Source organism: Peromyscus eremicus, chromosome 13, assembly GCF_949786415.1.
Source record: "Peromyscus eremicus chromosome 13, PerEre_H2_v1, whole genome shotgun sequence".
NCBI classification, from domain to species: Eukaryota; Metazoa; Chordata; class Mammalia; order Rodentia; family Cricetidae; genus Peromyscus; species Peromyscus eremicus.
The window spans coordinates 8,291,847-8,312,683 of NC_081429.1; the positions used below are offsets into that span (position 1 = coordinate 8,291,847).

Here is a 20,837-nt window from a genome sequence, read left to right on the forward strand (position 1 = left end):
CAAATGGTTGCTGAGTAAAGGGTCCTGCCCAGCCCTGAGCTAATAATTCAGATTGAGCATGCTGATACCACCTGGACTGGCTGGTTTTGTGTGTCAACTTGACACAAGCTAGAGTCATCAGAGAGGAAAGAGCCTTAGTTGAGGAAAAGCCTCAGTGAGATCAGCTGTAAGGCATTTTCTCATTTAGTGACCAATGGGGAAGGGCCCAGTCCATGGTGGGTGGTACCATCCCTGGGTTGGTGGTCCTGGGTTCTATAAGATAGCAAGCTGAGCAAGCCAGGGAAAGCAAGCCAGTAAGCAGCTCCCCTCCATGGTCTCTGCATCAGCTCCTGCCTCCAGGTTCCAGCCCTGCTTGAATTCCAGTCCTGACTTTCCTCAATGATGGACTATGATCTGGAAATATAAGGCAAATAAACCCTTTCCTCTCCAACTTGCTTCTTGGTTATGGTGTTTTGTCGCAGCAACAGAAACCCTAACTAATAGGGCCTAATAGACACCACCCACGCCCATGGACAAGCTGCCAGAGAACCCTTGTCCACAATGGAGACCAGTGAGTAAGGTGAAACACGGCCATCACATTATCCATGACGTGACGGACACAGGAGGGAGAATAAGCTGCAGCAAGCACCTCCGAGAGTCTGGGGCCAGCTCTCTGTCCCTGCTGCTCACCTTTTAGCCAAAGTCAACCAGTCCTACTACATGGGGTGGGGAAAAGCTGCAGCCCAATGCCAGGTGAACTGCCCACCCAGGTCAGAGATCGATGCCTTCCACCATCTGAGCTCGTGGCAGCAGCCTTTTGCCTGTGGCGCATTCTGCAGGGCTTTGCCGACTCCGTACCTCATTTCCCAGCAGAGCAGAAACACATGCTTCAGAAGCGTCACAGATGGCCGTCAGGTCATGGCCTCCCTCAAGGGCCAGCACAATCCGGCCACCAGCTAAGCCCATCAACTGCTTCGTCAAGTACCCAAAACCTGCAAAGGCAAAGGGACATTTTCAGAAACTCCACACAGCACCTCCTCTAAATACCAGGGCTGAGATGTCATCTTGAGTAACTGAGGCCAGATTAACATATCCATTAGTTTGGCTTTTGGATTTCATCTTTATCCAACTGAGTGTGAATTCTGGTTTCAGTGCTGATCTTTATAATGCAGCCAACCCCATTCAAAGGCTTTGTACCACCTGCCTTCCTGGGCATCTGATGTGCTCTGTGCAAACATACACAAGTAGGAAGAAGCATGCCCATGTGAATGCCGTGTGTGGTGGCAGGGCTTTCCCACATCCATGTCTGGGTATCTGCTTCCATCTAGGGTCATAGAGTCTACTCTTCGTTCACAACCCTGACCTGGCATGTCATTTGGTGGGCATGGGGATACTAGACACAGCCAGGTAGACTGATGTTGGCTAGGCATTGAAAAGCCTCAGTAAGCCAGTGGCTTTGACTAGCCTACTCATCAGACCAGATACAGGTCCATACCAGGGAGTACACCCTGCTAGGTGTGAAATGCCAGTGGGCAGAAATTGATGGCAAACCCAGGTGTGTCTGATGGAAATACTTACACTGGCTTTGGGACTGGAGGATATAAAAGCAGCTCAGAATGTGGTCACAGACTATGAGGTATGGTGGGTGCTTTCTGCCCATCTGGACCCCACAGCAGGGGCAGTGGGCTCCAAGGACCCTGTATTAGAGCATGGTTCCTCAAAGGCCACCTCCTAGCTCATTACTCCCTTGCTGAGTTCACAGCCTCCCTGGTGAAGGCGAGAGACAGACTCTCCTCCTCGATTAGATGGTTGATGGATGGGCAGGGAGGAGAGAGCGGATCCAGGATGCCAGGGCCTTGACAGCGTAAGGCCAGGCTTCAGGACCCTAGGCTCTTTGTTGCCTCTGGGCATCACAGCTGGATGAGAAACTGCCAGGCCACTGTGTGACCCGAGGTGTTACAACCCAGAGTCTTTTCCTGTCTTTGCCACGTGCTGCAGCAGAGCAGACAGAGGTCACAACAGTGTCAGCAAGTTCTTCCATGCAGAGGTGCAGCAACTGTACGATACGAGTCCTCTTGGCTGGTTCCTCCTCCAGCTCCACAGCCTATTCAAAGATTAGATGGCCTGCTTCCCTAGCAGAGAACCAAACTCAGCACCAAGCACATGCTGACTAGGTAGGACTGGGGCCCACACTCTCATACCTGGAGAAGGGCTGCACACTCATCAAGTGTCCACAGCCCAGCAAACAGAACCTAGTGCATGCTCTTGTGAACTTTGCCCTTTGAGTTTCTGTCTCCAGGGTGGAGTCTATGGAGTCATTCTGAGTAAGAAATGAAGGCGATGGCCTTCCTACTGCCTCATACGGAACACAAACCAGTTGTGGGATGAGCAGACAGAAGACTGGGGAAGGTTAACTCTAGTGACTTACATTTGGCAGAGAGATTGTACCCTCCAAGAGGTGTGGGGTGGCCTTCCACAGCATCGAAGCCTGATGACACCAGTACCACGTCTGGGGCAAACTCATTTGCGATTGGCATGACCACCGTTCTGCAAAGGACAGGAGCAGGCATTACTGGGTCAGTGAAGGATGGACACGGCATGTGGAAGACTGTAACTGTCAAATACATAGTTCTTTGAGGCCTGTGGCACCTGCAGAATTGGGAGGAAATCAATGCAAATGCCCCTTATGGCCTCTCCCAGATCAGTTAGTTACCTTCCCCACAACAAGAACACACTTTAGGACTCTCATCTAAGAAACGTACACTGTGATAGTTACTACCTGACAAAATCCAGAATCGCCTCAGAGACAATCCACTGAACATGCCCATGAAGGTCTGTCTAGATTAAGTTAGCCATGGGCCTAAGGTAGGAAGACCTGTCCTAGATGAGGTTGACACCATCCTATGAACTGCCAAGTAAACTGACGCCTGCATACCCCCCTTCTCTGCTTCCTGACTGTAAATGCATTGCGAGCCCCTGCCTCAAGCTCCTGATGCTCTGACCTCCAGCCATGATACCCTTGAACTGTGAGCCTAAATAAACCCTTCTTTCCTTAAGCAGCTTCTGTCACAACCACATGGAAAGTAACTAAGATATACGGTCACCATCCAGCACGAGGCACTGGGAACTACACACTGCTGAAAAGATAAAGCCCTGGCTAGCTTTCTGCAGTCTTGCGGGTGTGCAGTCCACAAGGGCTTCCTACTCACTTGATAGTGCTTTGTGCCCATAATGAATGGCCATCTGTGCATGTGTGAGAGTAAATTAAAGAGAAAACAAGACTCCTAGAATGGCAAAAGGGGAAACTACTATCACAGTTAAGATAACTGTGTAAGACATGACCACCGAGTAGTTCAGTGGCTAAGTCACTCTACCTCTCAATACAAAACCCATGAGCCATGGGCAAGCCATGGTGTACAGCCATGAACAGAATCCTGTAACTGACCCAGGAGGCTACAAGGCTTTAAGCATCCTCAGAGATTACTTTATCAGAATGGTTAACACTAACTTTCAGTGTCCCTCTGGAGGCCAGCAGCGACCCTGAGAGGGAGATATTTGTGGTCTCCTAGCTCTAGCCCGAGTGTTCTGTGCTCATGGAGCAGATGAGGAAGTGTGGAACCTGGTCATGTGACTGCACAGGTAGGGCTGTGAGCCTGTTGGGGCCCTTTGCATCTTTCTGGGCTACCTGTTTGTGAAGCCACCCCACCTAATCTGTCCCACCTAGAAGACAACTGTGTCTCACAGCCTTTCTAGCATATGTGGTGGGCCTTTATAAACCTTGTCTGCAGGAATCCCACAGGAGGAAAAGAGATGCACTAGGAAATGGTTCTTGCCACTGCCATATACTCAAATGTTCAAACAGGGCTCAACAACTCCACTTTCTCCTCCAGCCTCTCTTATCTAGTAAAACTCCCTATCCAAGTTAGCAGAAGTGTGAACTCTGGCCAAAAGACACTCAGAATTCAATGGGACCAACTCAGGAATGATTCTAGGTGGAACCTGGCTGCTAATTCCCCTGACTTCAGGGTGGCAGAACAAACACTATCTATAACAGAGCTCCCAAAGACAGTACAGAGAAAGGTATGGCAGAGTAGTGTGGCCTTACATGCTACTTCAGCTGGCTTTGGCTCTGGCCAGTATGGATAAGTCTATTACAAATATACCAAGTTCAACCTTAGGTAACTGAAAACCAGACATGTATTCCAAACCAAAGTTGGGCAGTTGTGGAGGGGTTGGGCTTCTGTTGCTCTGGAGGGTGTATACAGTTTAGTGTCTCTTGGAATTGTTCGTCTCAGGATGAAGGGACTTTCCAAGGCCAGTCTATACCTTGGGGGCTCTGTAGACTATTGCTAGAGTGCAGGACACAACCAGGTAACCATAGACGAGGGCCAGAACACTTTCTGCAAAAGTCTGGGCAGGAAGTCTTTTAGTCTTGGGGCCACATGGTCTTGGGCAATACCAGGCACAGATGCCTTATGATGTCAAAGCAGCAGTCATGGGTGATGAGGGAAGATGCAAACACTGTGGACTCCACACAGGAGCCATGGCTGTGGATCTCGGCTCTGGACTCATATGCATGGCTGCTCATGTCCTGCTCTTCAGGGTAGCACCTCAGGCTCAGACTACATAGCTGTCATTGTGCCTCACTGCAACAAAGGCACACCAGATCATCCTTTCATTAGTACAAAGCATTTAAGCTGAGCATCTACCCTGTGAACACACTGGCATTTGTCTAGAAACCTGCCACAGTGGTCAGTCACAGGGTAGAGAGAATGCCATTGGATCCTCTGGCTTCCATGTCACTGGCATCCTTGCATGGAGTGGGCTTGTCTTGAGTCTTCCTTGGGAGCGTGGGACACTGAACTGACAAGATGGCTGGACTTGTCCACATCACACCAAGGAGACTGTATCTTAACGATTCAGTGAAGATACTGTCACACAACCTTGTCTTCAGAATAACAGAACCTATCATGGTTTTGATAGGGATTTTAAAGCCAAGTCATTTTTTCAAGTACAATCATAGTGGTTTGGGCCAACTCTGCTATTTGCTAAGCACTGCAGCAAGTGCATAGAGTGGGTGCTGAAGTAGAGCTGAGCTATTTAATATCCAATACCTGCCCCAAAGGGAGTTCTGCTAAATCATTACTAAACGGAGCTCACACCATGTGTCATGGTCCAGAACCAAACCAAACCCACCCCCAGGGGGCCCCATGTGCACAGCAGGAGTGGATATCAGAAGATGCAGTCTTTGAATGTCCCAGGCTTGGTGTCTTCTCATCTCAGTCTGGGAATAGGCTGAAACTAAGATAACTGCTGACAGCCCTGAATGTAAGGTGTGTGTTAGAGGGTGTCTCCAGCGTCCATGTGTGACACCATGGATGTCTTTGCTCCTTGTTGGGACATGGTTTTTTTACTTTATGTATCAGCTGGATACTCCCTGCTGCACTGTGAATGTGCCTCCTACCTACCATCTTGCAGGAAAGAACCTCAAAGAATGTCCCTATTTAAATGGCATTCAAAGAAAATGGGAGACTGATCTTACATTTTACCTCCCAAAATAAATTTTGAACCATCAACTTAGTTTCTGAAATAGAAAATCCTTTTGTGTTTATGTGTGGATTGGTGTCTGTGAGTCAGAGATTGGGGGCAGGGAGGTGAGGCTTCCCAAGACAACAGATAAATTCACAGATTTGCCTGGAGGAGGGACAAATGAGTCAAAATGGGCAGCCCTCTGAGAAGGCTGGAAATGTGCTCATAGCTCACTCCTTAGTGCAGGGAGGGAATGAGGACCCCCCCCCCCCCAGGTACTCAGGTGCACAATATAGTGGCTAGGTTGAGTGGCTGCAGGCTTCTGAGGGTGACCATTGTAGAGAAGACCTATGTATGCAGTGTCATGTTATGTGTTGCATGAGTGTCTCTTCTGTAGCTTAGGCAGCCTTCATTACCAGTGTTGTCCTGCTTTCAAATCAACCACCCCACAGTCTGTGGCATGTAGGCTCTCACGTATATGCATGGCCTAGACACATGCCTGCATCTGTCTGCCTGTGACTTGCTAGGTGAAAAGTGGGGCTAGTGCACCAGGCAAGGATGTAGGCTCACATTGCATCTCACAGAGGAACTGTTCTTTGCCAGCTGCATGGAAAGGCAGGCCAGTACCAGGGGCCCATAGCCATACATCCCTCTCATGAGAAGGCAGAATGCACACAGGGGCACCTCTGAAATGCGCACTAACTGCAGTAAGTACCTCAAGAGTTAGGTTCCCAGATGAGAGCAGGTGTTCCTGCTCCTGTGCTTTGAGAGCCTCACAGCATCATCTGGAGAGTCACTGAACCCATCTCTAACTCAGTCCAGGCTGGTGGCTGCCTCAGTTGGGTGGGTGGGGCACTAAGCTCTGTGTCCCTTCATCCAGGGGTCAATGTTATGTAGCAAAGCTACCAGGGTCCACTCTCCATCTTATACTCTGCTTTCACCCTCCTCTCCATTTGCTCACCATGGTAATCCTACACCCAACTCCCCCATGCTGACAACCTCTAATTCGAGAGCTTGCCTTTTCTTCTACAGACCCTGATTTTCAGTACTTCCTCCTACTTATCTACAGTAGGAAAAACATCCTGGACTCTGTATAAAGGGCATCCTCAAGTTAGCAAAGGCTTGGGCTGATGGGAGGCTCTTCTGGCCTCAACTGGGTGGTCTTGACTTTCTCCCTGATCCAGTTCCTATCTCTTAGGACCAGAGTAGGAGGGTCCTCGCTTCTTCACACCTAGAACATTCTGTCCTAATGCACCACATCTGTGTTTCCTGGATTACTAAATGCCACCTCAGACACTTTTTCACTATGTCCCCTGCCAGAGCATTCTCTGCTACACACCCAAACTTGCTCTTTTGAATCTTTGGCCTGGTGCTGCTCAACCCCCTACAAGCAAGTGCCGGAGATCACATTTCCCACATTCATATTAGCCCTAGTTCCCCCCAATGTCATGGCTTGTCGCTGTTTAACAAGGTAGTTCTACCCCCAGGCCTCTTCACCATTCGCTGGACCGGTTCCTCAAACACCCTGCCTGCTTCATCCTGGGACCAGGTCCTTTACCCAGGCTGCAGGAGATGTATTACTTATTATTCACCAGGCAGAAACCCTCAACAGCCCTGCTCCCAGGATTGAGGTGGACAAGGCTTGGCCAGGGCCTCACCTCTGGGGGCATCTGAGGCCCCCTGATGGTTGGGAACAATCAGTCTCTGTTCCTCTATGGGGGCCAAGCAGGTCAAGAGAGGCTGCTGACTCACTGGTCTTCCAATGCTGAGCTTTATGCTTCTGTTTCTTGATTTCTAAGACCACTGTCTTTGCTGAAATTCTATCTAAGGAAGAAGAGGGTTCCATGATGAATTGCAACTACCTTAAAAAAGGTAGCTGATAGTTTAACCAAATCTCTACAGAGTGCTCGTCTCTCAGACATTCACCATCAGAAAGAAGGCAGTGGTGACTACAGCGGGTATCACCAGAGTGTGTACTCACAGGGACCATGTGTCTTACCACCCCCCCACCCAAACAGCTGTTTGGAAAGGCAGCAACAGCAGCAGGCTGTACAACAGAATGAGGGCTCAAGGGCCAATGAAAGGCAGCAGGCTTTGTAGTCTGAGGCCAGTGAGAAATTAAAGACACCACTCACAACACCAGCACCAGTGACACCTTAGTTACGCCTCCTGACGCCACATGACTGTTTCACTGCTGAGGCCAGGCACTGAAGACAGGTCCAGGAGGCTAAGGACAGTGTATCACTCACTCTCTGCTTCCCAGCCCATGGTGTTCCGCCCAAGCTCCACCAACTTCAAAGCTGTGTCTGGCTCGAGGCCTGGTTTGAATTACAGTTCCTTTTCTCTTACAAGGCTCTGAGCCTGAGGAGAAAGTGCCGGTCACTTCTGGATCTCATTAGGGGCAATTTTCTTATCTTTTCTTCATCGGAGGCTTGATCCCCTGAAAATGTGACCTGGCAGAAGAGGGCTCTGAAGAACAAGGTGCTGCCTTTGAGACACGCCTTCTCCCACGGGGCCCCAAAGGAGGAGACTGAAGAAGAAAGCGGAATGAGCCGCTGACCCTTCTTTCCCCACCTGATGCCCAGGGAACCATAAATTGTGAACTTCAAAGTGCTACTTTACATTAAAATAAAGAAAAAAAACCAACCTGAAACAATTTCCCTTTTCAAAGGAGCGATTGAAGCTTTAGAAGGTACCCTCACTAAGGGATTATCATTCATACACTTTGCCAACCGTTAGGACAGACGTCAGGGTGACTAAGGAAGATGGGCTCACCTCAAAGGCTGGCCTGGCAGGTCAGACACTGTGGACACCTGGGCAGGGACAGCAGGGGTCACACTTGGCCCCAGATCAGAGAACTACAGGCATACTCAAGAAATGCCCTCAGTGAGCACAATTCAGGAGGAGAGAGCAAGGCCTGGGGGATGAGTGCCGGCCCAGTCACCAGCTGCAGGGACTGCTGTGACTGGAGGACATCTATTACTGTCATCAAGAGAGTACCAGAGTCACCAGGAGCCTTCACAGGCCCTGACCTTCAAACAGCATCCACTCAGAAATAAAGGTCACTAACTGGGCAGTGGGCGGACAGATAGGTACTCACCTGAAAGCCGCCAGGTACTCTGCATCTCCCATGGGAGGTTCAAGGCCACCCGTGAAAGCCATGTTGACGTTGAAACCCACGCCTGGCCCTGTGCCCACCTGTGGCCACAAGGAGAGAAACTGCTGTCACCGACACTCTGAAAAGAATATCTAGGTCAAGTGACACTTGCACTAGTGTGTGGGCTGGCAGGCCCATAGGGATATTCGTGGGTCCTGTGGATTCGTGAGTGTGCTCACTAGTGAAGCCAGCCACTCCAGTACCAGGCACTGTTACCAGTGGAACAGATTTTACATGGCTGCAGCTGCTCACAGGCCCTGAACTAGGAGGAACTAATGAGAGACACCTGAGGGAGGACCTGTGCATCATGTATGCACACAAGTGGCTCTGGACTGCGGGACTGTCTTCAGAGGGCAGGCTCTGTGCTCCTGAGACCACCACGTAGTACCATATGCCAAATGGACAGAGAGGGACATGGGTGTGCTGCCTAAGGATGCTCCCTAAAGACAGTGGCTGGGAGAGCCAGCACAGGTACAGAGAAGCAGGTGTCCTGGAGGAGCAAGCAGTACAGCACCTCCCTTGGGCATATGTTTCCTTGCCCTGAATGGAACCAGAAATGATGTGTAGATTCTCACTGAACATTAGACAAAATTCTGGCCCAAGTCATGTACAGCATAATCTAGGCTAGCATTTTCTGGAAGGGCAGTCTGAGTTGTGAAGCGCTGCTTCTGTGGCAGTCAGGTGTGGCCTGCATCTGCCCTGCTTTCCAGATAGTTGCCGCACCTGGCTACAAGCTGGCTTGTCCTCCCAGTTACCCCCAAAGTTTCCCACACTCCATGTACCTCATCTGGGGCTCCACTTCCCGGGAAGAAGTTCCCATCGTCATAGCGATGCAGGGACACGTAGAGAACATTGGGGTCATTGTAGAAGGCCTGCTGGGTCCCGTTCCCATGGTGCACATCCTGCGAGACCAAGAAAACTGGCTCACGGAGGACCAGGCCTCAAGAACAGCTCTTACCATCCAGCTGTCCCCCGTACCTTGGGCTAACAGCTCTTACTTGGCGAACACCCTAAAACCTTCAGCCTGGCTTGCACCTCATGGTAAGGTGCTAGGGGGTGCCAGCAGCATCATAGAGAGGTTGAAGCCCGAGTCCAAGCTGGCAGTGTCTCTGTGCACCGTGAGCACCAGAGCACATTCCTGACTTCAGTGAAGAGGATGGGGCTAACTTTTAGCTGAGTTGAGGCTGTGACTTCAAACAAAGCCATCTGATTACTCTTACGTGCCTGCCTCAGTTGCGGTGAGCCACTTCCTCACTTCCATCAGGACAATCAGATTGTGGGGGTTTCTCATCGCAGAGGGTATATGGCAAATGAACTTGGGTGACAGACAGGTGCCCAGGGCCCCACCCTGAAATGACCAGCAGTTTTCTTCTTTTAAAAATAATTTATTTATTTGTACTCTATGAACACTGGTGTTTTGCCTGCATGTATGTCTGTGTGAGGGTGTTGGATTCCCTGGAAAAGAGTTACAGACAGTTTTGAGCTGCCATCGGGTGCTGGGAATTGAACCCAGGTCCTCTAGAAGAGCAGCCAGGGCTCTTAACCACTGAGCCATCTCTCCAGCCCCGACCAGCTGTTTCCTTAAGAGACAATGCCCATGTAACCATGAGAGGAGAAGGCAAGAAAAGAGAGGCCGCTTTGGCTTCAGTCAGGCCCGTGGACACTGCTGAGGGCCATGAGACTTGGTTCCCAGGACGGGCAGGCTGGTTGGCCCTGTGCTGCTTGGCCATGTGTGTGAAAAGTTTTCTCTACAAGGTCACCTGTGCTCAGTGTAGGCTGTGGATGTCAAGTGAAGACAAGTGCCCCCATCTCACTTACCAGGTCCCTGCTGAGAGGAGAAACCATGAATAACAACTGTACAGTAGTAAGTCACAGTACTGTCTATGTGTCACCATCAAGCAGGTTAACACAAAGTGTGGCCCTGGGAAGGTAAGACAGTGTCTATGGGTCATCTGCTGACTCAGTTGTTCCCAGAACAGAACTGTCATGTCTATGTTGCCACCAACTGCAAGGCACTCTGTCTTTTCCCACCTCTCTGCTTGCTCCCGAGGAAGGGTAAGGTTGCAGGAGGGACAGGCTCACTGTATGTGGCAAACTGCCCTGTCGCCCTGCCTCGCTTAGGCCCTGTTCTAGATCGGAGAGTTGACTTGTCTCCTGGTTTACGTTTTGTTGCTTCTTTTTGAAACGGAGAAGGGCATGGAATCCAAATGACACCCACCTGACGTGGGCTGAGTAAAGTATGTTATGAGGCATCAGTACCAAAGAGCGTTTCTGTCTCAGAACCACTGGCTTCTTAGAGCTTTTCACACAATACGCAGTTCTGCAGAACAGGGCCATCCAGCACGCTTGTCCTGGAGACCACAGCCCACAGCCAGGACCAGGGTGATCACAGGCCTGGCAGAAGCCCAGGCTGCCTCTTTTCTTGCTGCTCAGAGCTCGTGACACCCAGGCACCGTGACTAAGAAGGGGTGTTGACATGCATACCCCAACTCCTGTCTACTCATGAGACAGTGTGCTGCTTCTGACATTTGGCTTCGTTCTCAGAGAAACAGCAACTATTCCAGACAGTGGGGCTGCAAGAAGCTGCACTCACTCAGGAAGATGGAGGCTTAGTCACTGTGTAGTGAGTTTCAGCTGGCATAAAGTGGGCAGCCAGGTCCGTGTCCCCAGGTCAGAGCATACAGTCAAGCCTAAACACAACCTTCAAAACTCTAGCTTCCTGAGAGAGAGAGTTCTAAGGACCAGTGATGGTGGCCTCCCTCAAATGTGTGGACTACCCTGGCAGGCTGGGCCCCTGACTGGCAGGATCAGCTGGCCTCAGTCTTGAAGCTGACTTCTCTGATCTCTAGGACTGTTTCCAGAAAGTTCAGTTCCTGGATTCTAAGTTTCAGCAGAGGTGAAGGCCCATGCTCAGTCAGGCCTGCCGGGCAGGCAGTCACTCACCCAGTCCACAATGAGGATCTTGCTCACATTCAGCCTCTGCTGGAGAAGTTTGGCTGCGACTGCCACGGAGTTGAAGTAGCAGAACCCCCTGCAGAGAAGACGTCTGGTTACTGTTTTTACACAACTCTTAGCAGAACATCTAGAGTCCTATGGAGGGCCTCAGGTGAAGGACAGATGGTTCCTAACTGGGGACCTTAACTGATGCGGCTGATTAACCAACAGCCATGAAGACAGATATACAGACACACAAGCTACATTAATATACATATACCACAGATCCACAGGCACACAAGCATATGTGCCACATAAGACTCACCCATCAGACACACATACCATCCTCCACAAATACATACTGAAGTATAAGCACACACACTATAGAAGACATCTTCCTACCACAGACAATCTCCCCACACCCCAGATATACACACCGGCACACAAGTGTATATACTATAAGACACCGACCTATAAACACACATAACTTACAGGTATACACAAACACACATGCACACACCACCAATATACACAGACACACTTACATATATCAGATAGATACACACATGCACACACACACTGAAGACATATACAGACACTGTTAATGGTTAATAATAGTTGTCAACTTCACAGGATCTAGAATCATTTGGAGACATCTATTTGGAATTATCTAACTGGTTCAGTCTCTGGGCAAGGCTCTGAGGAATTACTTTGTTTAGGTTAAAAAGGGCGATAAAACCCATCAACAATGTGAATGGTACCGTTCCCATGGACTAGGAACCTAAAGCATCATCACACACATCTCTGGCACAGCCTCCCTGACGCCATCATTTCTACCACTTGAACCATCTCTTCGTTAAACCCAACAGGGAAGCCTTCATGCCCATACTCCTCATCCAACTGCACTACTCTCAAATCACATGTCTACCTTGGTTGTGGGCAAGGGAGACAAAGTAACACACCCTGGGTGATGTGCACAAGGCCACTTAGCTCCTCCCTGGGCACTCAGATGCTCACCCAGCCCTGTCTCCCATGATTTTTATCAGTCTGGTGTGTCCACTTACATGGGTGTACTCTCCTCAGCATGGTGTCCTGGGGGACGAACCACAGCAAAGCCATTCTGCAAATGATAGCAGACAGTGGGAAATCGTGAGGAAAGACATTTATTATCCCCCCCAAAGTGACTACAAACACCAGTCACCAGATTCTGAATCCACAGGAGGATGTGGTTTCCATTACTACTGGTTCCATGACATGGATGGGAAATGGGATGTGGTTTCCATTACTACTGGTTCCATGACATGGATGGGAAATGGGGTTAGCTGAGCCTTGGAAGAAGTCTGGATCTTTTTTTAAGCAGTCTGTTCAGAGAGCCTGACCTGACCTACTGACAGACAATAGACCAACTGGCTCTGTTTCCAAGTGTCAAGGGTTAGTGCTGCAGCCACTGGAGAGGGTGTGGGTTCGGGTCCTGGATGGTCTTGTTGCCTGTTGCTCACCAGCAGCCTTATGGCAGGCGTAGACACAGACAAGAGAAAGCTGGGCATGATATAACCCCAGCAGGAAGAGCAGGAGCTTGAGGCCAGTCTCAGATACACTGTGAGCTGGAGGCTAGCTTGGCTAAATGAGAACTTGTTTTCTCATTCTCCCATTTAAAAAAAAAAAAAAAAAAAGTACTCATATAGGCTGCTGCTGGGTCCATGTTATGCCTCAAATAGGTCTTGTGCCCACCTCTATCCTCACCACATCTTAGCTATTTGGGGCATGGACAGCACATGTATTACCCAATTCTCCTCCCACCCAGAAACTAATCACTGCAGAGCTGGTACTGGATGGTATTGCTGCAGAGCCCACGGCCCATCACTCGTACTTTACAGAACCAGCTGCACAGCACTGGGGCTGCTGCTGTAAGAACATGCAACCAAGCCTGGCTCTCTCCAGCACCAGGAAGAGGCATGGTCAAGCTTTAACTAAGCACAAAGGTCAGCCAAGGGTTCTGGGTTGACAGGACCAGGGCAGTGGTAAGGCTGAGAGGTGGACACAGGACAGACACCATGACACTCAGTGCTGCAGACTTCCTTCCTCACTCTTGTGCCAGCACTCTGTGCTGAGTCCTGGGCACTGGCTTCGGGAGTCTGACAAGCCTCAGATTCCACCTGCCTCTTGCAGACAACAGTATGGATGGTGCTGAGCAGCAGGGGAGCATGGCATGAAGACTCACCAGCCCCACAATGAACACACACAATCTCCCAAGGGGACGCTTCCCCATGAACATCCCCATGATAAGCTTCCGCCAAGTGTACAACCTTCTACCTTCAGGCCCCCATCTTTTAGCATACCACACTGAGTAGGGAAGACAGTGTGGTGGTTCTGAGTGAGGCCATGTGTGGGCTAGCTCCAGGAAGCCTCTCTGCACCTATCTATCACTGTGAGCGGAGGCAGACCCTCTTTTCTCAGAGATACCCATTTTCCTTGTAATGATGAGAGAAATTATGGGCCTTCTAATTCGGGAGATCTAAGACACTTTTCAAGTAGAGCAAGGCTTTTCACTTCCGGGAACAGGACAGGCAGGAGCTGCCAGGGATGGGGTTTGGACTTCACAGATGCCTGTCCCTATGCACATGCAGGGACGCTGGCATGGGAGGCCTTTCTTGTGAGATGAGTGGTAGCATTAAGGGTTTAAAAAACAAAACAAGGGGCTAGAGAGATGGCTCAGAGGTTAAGAGCACTGGCTGTTCTTTTAGAGGTCCTCAGTTCAATTTCTAGCAACCACATGGTGGCTCGCAATCATCTATAATGAGATCTGGTGTCCTCTTATGGCCCGCAGGCATACATGGAGGCAGAATACTGTGTACATAATAGATAAATGAATCTTAAAAACAAAACAAAACATGGTTTCTGCTAGGGTTAGGTATGCTGAGACCTGGGGCCTTAACTTTCCAACTGCTGTCTGGTTCAGTAACCACCCTGTGGGTAAGACAGCTACAGAGTGAACAGGAGGCTGCAGGGTCCACACTGCACTGGCCTTCAAGGTCTGCCACCTGCCAGCACTGGCCAGGTCAGAGAAGTTAGTTAGTTTCCAGAAGGCACTCCCTTTTCAACCCTCACTTACACGAGGTCAGTGTCTCTCTACCAGTCTCATACTGTAAGGCAGACAGGTGTGAATCCAGCTGCCATGAACTATACCAGAAGCTGTTGTTATTTTACAATGCCTACTCTGAAAATGCTTCGTTTTAATCTCAATATAGCTGATGCTGAAGATGTAGGCTACACAAACCAAAGTTTTCTGGGCTCCTTAGCAACTGGGAAGGCGTAAACGGCTCCACAGATCCATCTCAGAATGTGAACTGTACGTTTTCACCAGCATGGAATGTCCACATTATCCTGGACAGGAGGCGCCCTGCACCAATGCTTTCCAGTTCCTGGCCAACAGGGAAAGGGCTGAGCCTCCTTGTGTCGCCCAGGCAGATCTATCATGCTGACTGACCTTTAGCTCTCCTGTGGCCACCTTGAAGACCAGCTCCACCACGCAGCCCACAGCCAGGCGGGCTGCTCCCGATGAGTGTACCTCATTCCATATGGTGTCGCTATCCACCTGTGAAAACAACACTCCTCGGTGAGCCAACTCCTGGGTCACTGTCACTGCCATCCCACAGGCTGTGTAGCCTGGGTCCCTTAAAGCTCTGCCCCTGTGTTGTAGACTGGCCAGAGCAGACAGCAACCCACACCAGGTACATTTCCTTTTGAGATACACCAAAATAATAAACACAGGAATAAAACAAGTGACCAGAAATACTGTGTTCCATCCCCTCTGGGATACCCTTCTTCTTTCATTTGTTCCAATAGGCCTAGAGCTGACAGTAGGGATCCTAGGTGACTGATCACCTCGCTTTTTAAACTGGAACTGGAGCGCAGAGTTGTATTAACGAGCAGAAAATGAAATGGAACAGAAACTACAATCCGTGGCTCTTCTTCGTGTTGACTTCAAGCGCACACTCTTACTAAGGGCTGCAGGTAACTGAATGGGACTAGGGCATGAGGCCTAATCAAGAACAACCAGGTCTGTTTCAGGTGGCAGAAAGGTGGCTTGTTAGCTTCCACTTCAAACAGCAAGCAGGGCCAACCAGTTGTCCACTGGCTTGGGCAAAGGAGAATGCATTGCAATTTTTAAAAATTATATTTGTGTGTGTGTGTGTGTGTGTGTACAGATATGCACACATGAAAATGAATTCTTGTGGAGGTCAGAGGACAACTTGTAGGAGTCAGTTCTCTCCTTTTCCTACATGAATCTCAGGGACTGAACTTGGGTTGTCAGGCGTGGCAGCAAGTATCCTTACCTGCAGAGCCATCTTGCAGGCCCAGGAGAATGCATTTTTAAGGTCTGGTTAGTGGGGAACAAGACAAGGCACTCCCACTATTAGGTCTACAGGGAAGCCCAAGACAGGAGCTGGGCAAGGATCAAAGGGCTGCAACGTCAGGGCACAGGAACAACTTGTCTATATGTGTGCCCTGGAGGCTACATGGGTCTGGACCAGACACACTGAGATTTAGGCCCTTGCCAGGGAGTTACGGCCTGGGAGTGAGTGGGAGTTGCTTGGCTAACAGCTGTTTAACTTCTTCAATCTGAGAATCCAGACCCCCAAGCACCTCTCTTCATCTCCAGCCTTGGCCTTCCACGCCATCCTGCTAACTGACAGACACTGATCATCAGTGCGAGGAGCAACTCTTCCCAGCTTTTCCACAAGCTTCACTCTCAGAGACAGAGGATCTAAAATTCCTTTATATTGGCTTAGCCTTTGCTGAAAGGTGTACTTAGCATGGGCTATGTTCTTTGAATGCCAAAGGAACCCCTGCTGGGAGGCATCACTGTTCAAAGCTGAGACACTGGCTTGTGATCCTATGAAGATCAGCTTTGGCTGGAGAATCAAATCATTATTATCAACTCATTATAATATCAAAGGTGACCGTGCAGGAGACACTCCACCAGCTTGTGATCTCCAGGGGCAGCAGTGTTCTGGGCAGCCCAGGCCAGGCCGAAGGCTATGAATGAGTTCAGTGATCATTTCCTTCCCAAGTGTGAAGAGGGAGCCTGGCTTTAGAACCTGGCTAAGACATGGGGAAAGGGACTAGGCATGCCATTCGCCTGCTCTTCCAGGACTTTCTGTAGACTGTACTCTTCTGGACATAGGAGGTAAGCGTCTGTAGCTTGGTCAAGCCCCTTCTGCACAGAGAGAGGGGTAAACCCTTGATTGACCCTACTCTGTCCAGCTGCTTCCCCTGAAGCGGTACTAAGGGCGGCCCTTTTCAGTCAGGTGGTGATGCTACTGTGGATTGGGAGCTATAGAAAAACGCTTCCAGGAAGGACAGACATAGGGGGAAGGGAAACAGAAGCATCTGGGAAACGAAAGCTGAATGATGATAATGGAGCATGCGGCCAATCTGGGTTAGCTCTGGGAATCAGGAGGCTGGAGCTGCAGATGGGAGGAGGCAGAAGACACTCCCAGGCAGGGATGGGACAGGAGCAGAGAGAGTTAAAAACACAGGTCCTTACTAGGTTGAAATTCCCAGTAATGAGGTAAACAAAACAGCAGTTTTTTATTTGGCTTGAAAAAACAGGTTGAAACTGTTTCACACCTTTACTTCACAGAACTAAGGCAGGCTGAGTCAAACTCTGAAAGAACTGTTACATAAAGGAGATGGTAATGGAAAGCTGCTTCCAGGGACAGAGGTGCCCGTTCCTCATCCTCACAAGCCTCAGTTACCCCACAGCATCTGCACTGCTCTTTCTGACACACTGGTGGGTTACACCTGGAAGGAAAACTGAGTCCACTCAGGCCTAGCCTCAGATCCCATGTGAAAGAAGACCTGAAGATCCTAACTCTCTTCAGGTTGGGTCCCATGGGCACCACTCCCATCTGTGCAGTATGTCTGCACTCATCTAGCATGCCTGCTGCACCTCAGCTCTGGGGTTAGTGGTGCAGGAGATTGCCCAGGTTCGACCCCCCAGACCTAAGCTTGCATTTAGTTTTCATTTGCAAATTATAAATGCTGCCTTGCACAGGGCTCTCTGGCTGCAGGGCAGTGCAAATCCAAAACTTTTCAAGTCGGGCCAAAAATTTGCCCTGAATTAAGAGATTGCAGCCTATTTACAATACAAAACAAAGTAACTCCAGGAGGGCTTGGTGGTGGTATGAATAGATGCCATCGATTCTCTTTCTGACGGGGCAATTTTCAAAGCAGCGATTTCTGTAAAGACTCAGGAAGAAAACAATTTTGTTTCATTTCCATAACAGAATCCAGACCTCAGCTTCACCCCAGGATCTATGATCAAACACGGTACAGGTTTAGCAGGACAACTCTGGCCACGTGCTAGCTAGTCCAATACACAGCGGTGCAGTGGGACTGACTCTAAGGGTCAGAAGACCAGACAGGAGGCTTGCTCCTGCTCTTCCATCCCAGAGGACAGGAGTACAGCAGAACCTCTGCCTCCTGAGGCTGGTTTGAGAGCAGAGGCTAAGGCTGTCTGTGCAGACACCTTTACCACCTGTGTGTCTCAGTCTGTTTCCTAGGTGACTAGTTGCCCGTATCACCTGGCTATAGAGATGGCTATCACCACAAACCTGAGAATGTCTTACAAATGTCACCTGACTCATGGGCGTCCTTCAGAGAACTCTGTCTGGAGTACAAGCTAGTAAGTGGCACAGAACAAGCCCACTCTGCCTGAAGAAGCCTCTGTGGCCTGTGTGGACATGTGCACAGTGCTATTGTGGATGCAGGCTCTGAGGCAGTCTACACATAAGGTGCACAAGAGCTGTGGACTACTAGGGCTCCGGATGCAGTGTCAGACAACCTTCCCCCAAAAAGGTGCCTGAGTTTGGTGAAAAAAAAAAAAAAAAAAAAAAAAAAGCTCCCAGCTCTCAGTTCCTTTGAAGCCCCACATGGCCCCGCCTGCCCCATAGTACTGTTTATGGAAAACACCTGGCAGCCATTACCCACTCAAAAGAGCAAGGCAATGATTTCTGTGACCACTGGGGCTCTGAGAACAAACAGGACATTATTTACACATTAAAGAAATACTTACCCCAACACCACCACAAGGGAGCCTGACAAACACGGAGGTCAGTGAACCTGGGGGAGAAGATGAGGGTCAGAAGATCAGGGTAGCACCGTCTCTGTGAGTGCCCAGCCCTTAGAGCATGCTGTGGACACTGGACCGGATAAGATGTTCTTAGAGTCCCACCGGCTCCACCACCAGGCAGCAAGTGCAAGGAGAGCAGCTCTGCATGAGCCTGAGAGGGAGCAGGCTTTCATGGCTAGACAGCTACAGGAGGTAGGGTGGGCCCCAGAAGTTGTCATAGCCCTGCACAATCCAGACATCATGCTGCCTAGAGATCCTGCGGGCCAGGGAGCTTGTTTATACCTGATAGTGTTCCTACTAAAACACAGAACCTCTTCCATTAAGTGTTGGCAGATCTGGGAGTTAGGGGAGGTTCGCTGTGTCTGTATGTCTGGCTGAAGTTCCAAGTGTGGAGCTGAGTAAACTAGCCCATTCCTGGCCTGCACCTAGGGGGTACCGTGTCACTATGGGCAATGCAGGAACAAGGCCATACGTGCATATTCCTTGCCACTCTCAGTCCTCAAATTCATACTGAGGAAACAACACTGTTGTGGCCTCCTCTTCCGGCTGTTTCTTGAAGGCTACGACCCTTGGATCCTACCTGGACCAGCTTCTTGCCACCCCTTCCCTTCTGCTTCAAATAGCTAAGCACACACAGCCTAGGTCCAGGGCGTGGTCCTTATTTGCATATACAAATATGGGAGGCAGAACAGGGCCATTAAATGCATCTTTCCTTCAGTGACAGGTGGGTAGCAAGTAAAAATGCTCTAAACTTTGCATACATTGGTTCGTGCAGCAGAGGGGAATCTTCAGGGGAGTAAGAGCTGGCCATAGAGCGGAGCTGTACAGGGAAGCACCAGGTCAAATCAGTGCCTTAAATGGTGACTATTCTTTCCAGAGAGGACGAACACACAGTGAATGGAGATAGGGTAGGCAGGGAAAGTCTGGGCCTTTGGAAAAAGGCTGGGAAGGAGGGGTGTGGACTATAAGCCACACCCCATCTGCTCACTGCATACTGTCCAACTGTAGTCATTATGGGTCTGTATCCAGAGTGAACCACAGCCCAGGGCACCCAGCTTCTAAAGCTGGGAACAGTCAGGCATGGAGTGACCGTGGACAGCCCTTTCACTGTCACCCCTCATTCCAACAAAGGAACAGCAGTGCTACGTCATGAAGAGTTCCTGTGCTCAGGAACCTGAGACTTTCTCCAGTAAATTCCCATTGGTTATGTGGTGGCCTATGAAAGTGTATTTCCCTCTGCAATTATAGCCAACACCACGTACATTACAGATGTCAATCACTGGAGTATTTTCATGCTCATTATTCAGCCAACATAAAAGGAAAAAGGAACTTCATCATATATTAGGCACAGAAAAGACCCTTGAGTAGGAGGCAGGGCATGATGTTCATGACAAGAGCTTTGGTGTCCATCACTAGCTATACCCAAGGGTTCCTTGCTGTTGGTTTAAAATCACAACCATTTCAATCAGGCTGCAGAACATTCCTAAGTCTAACCTTAAGGACTATGTCCTCTGGTCTACTCACAGCAGATTGCTGGCTCATGTGGCAGGAAAGACATTAGTTTGCCTTCTGCAACTGACACTCTGTGGGAGCCAGCAGTGTAGAGGTCTGCCTTGCCAGCTTCACAGTCAACCCAAGCCAGGCTATTTTCTTCAGCATGGCTGTTAGGTGCCTCCTTGCTTCTAGGGATGGTGACTGGCCCACTACACCTGCCATTTACTTCAGTGAAGAACTACAAAGGGTCTTTTGTACATGGCAGAGAAATGTGTGGATCGGATTAAAAAAAGAAAAGAAAATCACAGTAGTATTTACAAATCTAACTAGGGCTACTTTAACAGAACTTGGGATAACTGCTATTATTATGTCTCAAAAACTTGGGCTAAGGATGTTTGTGAAGGTCTGTGGTTAGGACACTGTAGAAACTTAAAACATGGGTCTTGAGGAGTTTAGGTACCTCCCACAGTGCCAAAGAGCTTAGCAGGAAGGAAAAGGATACCAAGTGAGCAATTCACATGGGCACCACTTATACATAATGACATGGGGTAGAACAGTCAGTCACTGGCATGGCTGCTGGAGCACAGGGATGGGGACAGGGTGTGG

At 49.7% G+C, this 20,837-nt stretch overlaps 1 protein-coding gene across 4 annotated transcripts in view; it reads right to left on the reverse strand.

Moving 5' to 3' along the window:
- The window catches only part of Hdac4 (histone deacetylase 4), a 219,488-nt gene that overhangs the window by 20,787 nt on the left and 177,864 nt on the right, over positions 1-20,837 (reverse strand). For all 4 annotated transcript variants that reach the window (XM_059278737.1, XM_059278735.1, XM_059278736.1 and 1 more), the window contains exons 16-23: positions 18,681-18,727; positions 15,087-15,194; positions 12,664-12,719; positions 11,609-11,696; positions 9,448-9,567; positions 8,609-8,706; positions 2,408-2,526; positions 838-971 (exon numbers count right to left, since the gene is read on the reverse strand). In XM_059278737.1, coding sequence (XP_059134720.1) covers positions 838-971; positions 2,408-2,526; positions 8,609-8,706; positions 9,448-9,567; positions 11,609-11,696; positions 12,664-12,719; positions 15,087-15,194; positions 18,681-18,727 — 770 coding nt within the window. The remainder of the gene's footprint in view (positions 1-837; positions 972-2,407; positions 2,527-8,608; positions 8,707-9,447; positions 9,568-11,608; positions 11,697-12,663; positions 12,720-15,086; positions 15,195-18,680; positions 18,728-20,837) is intronic.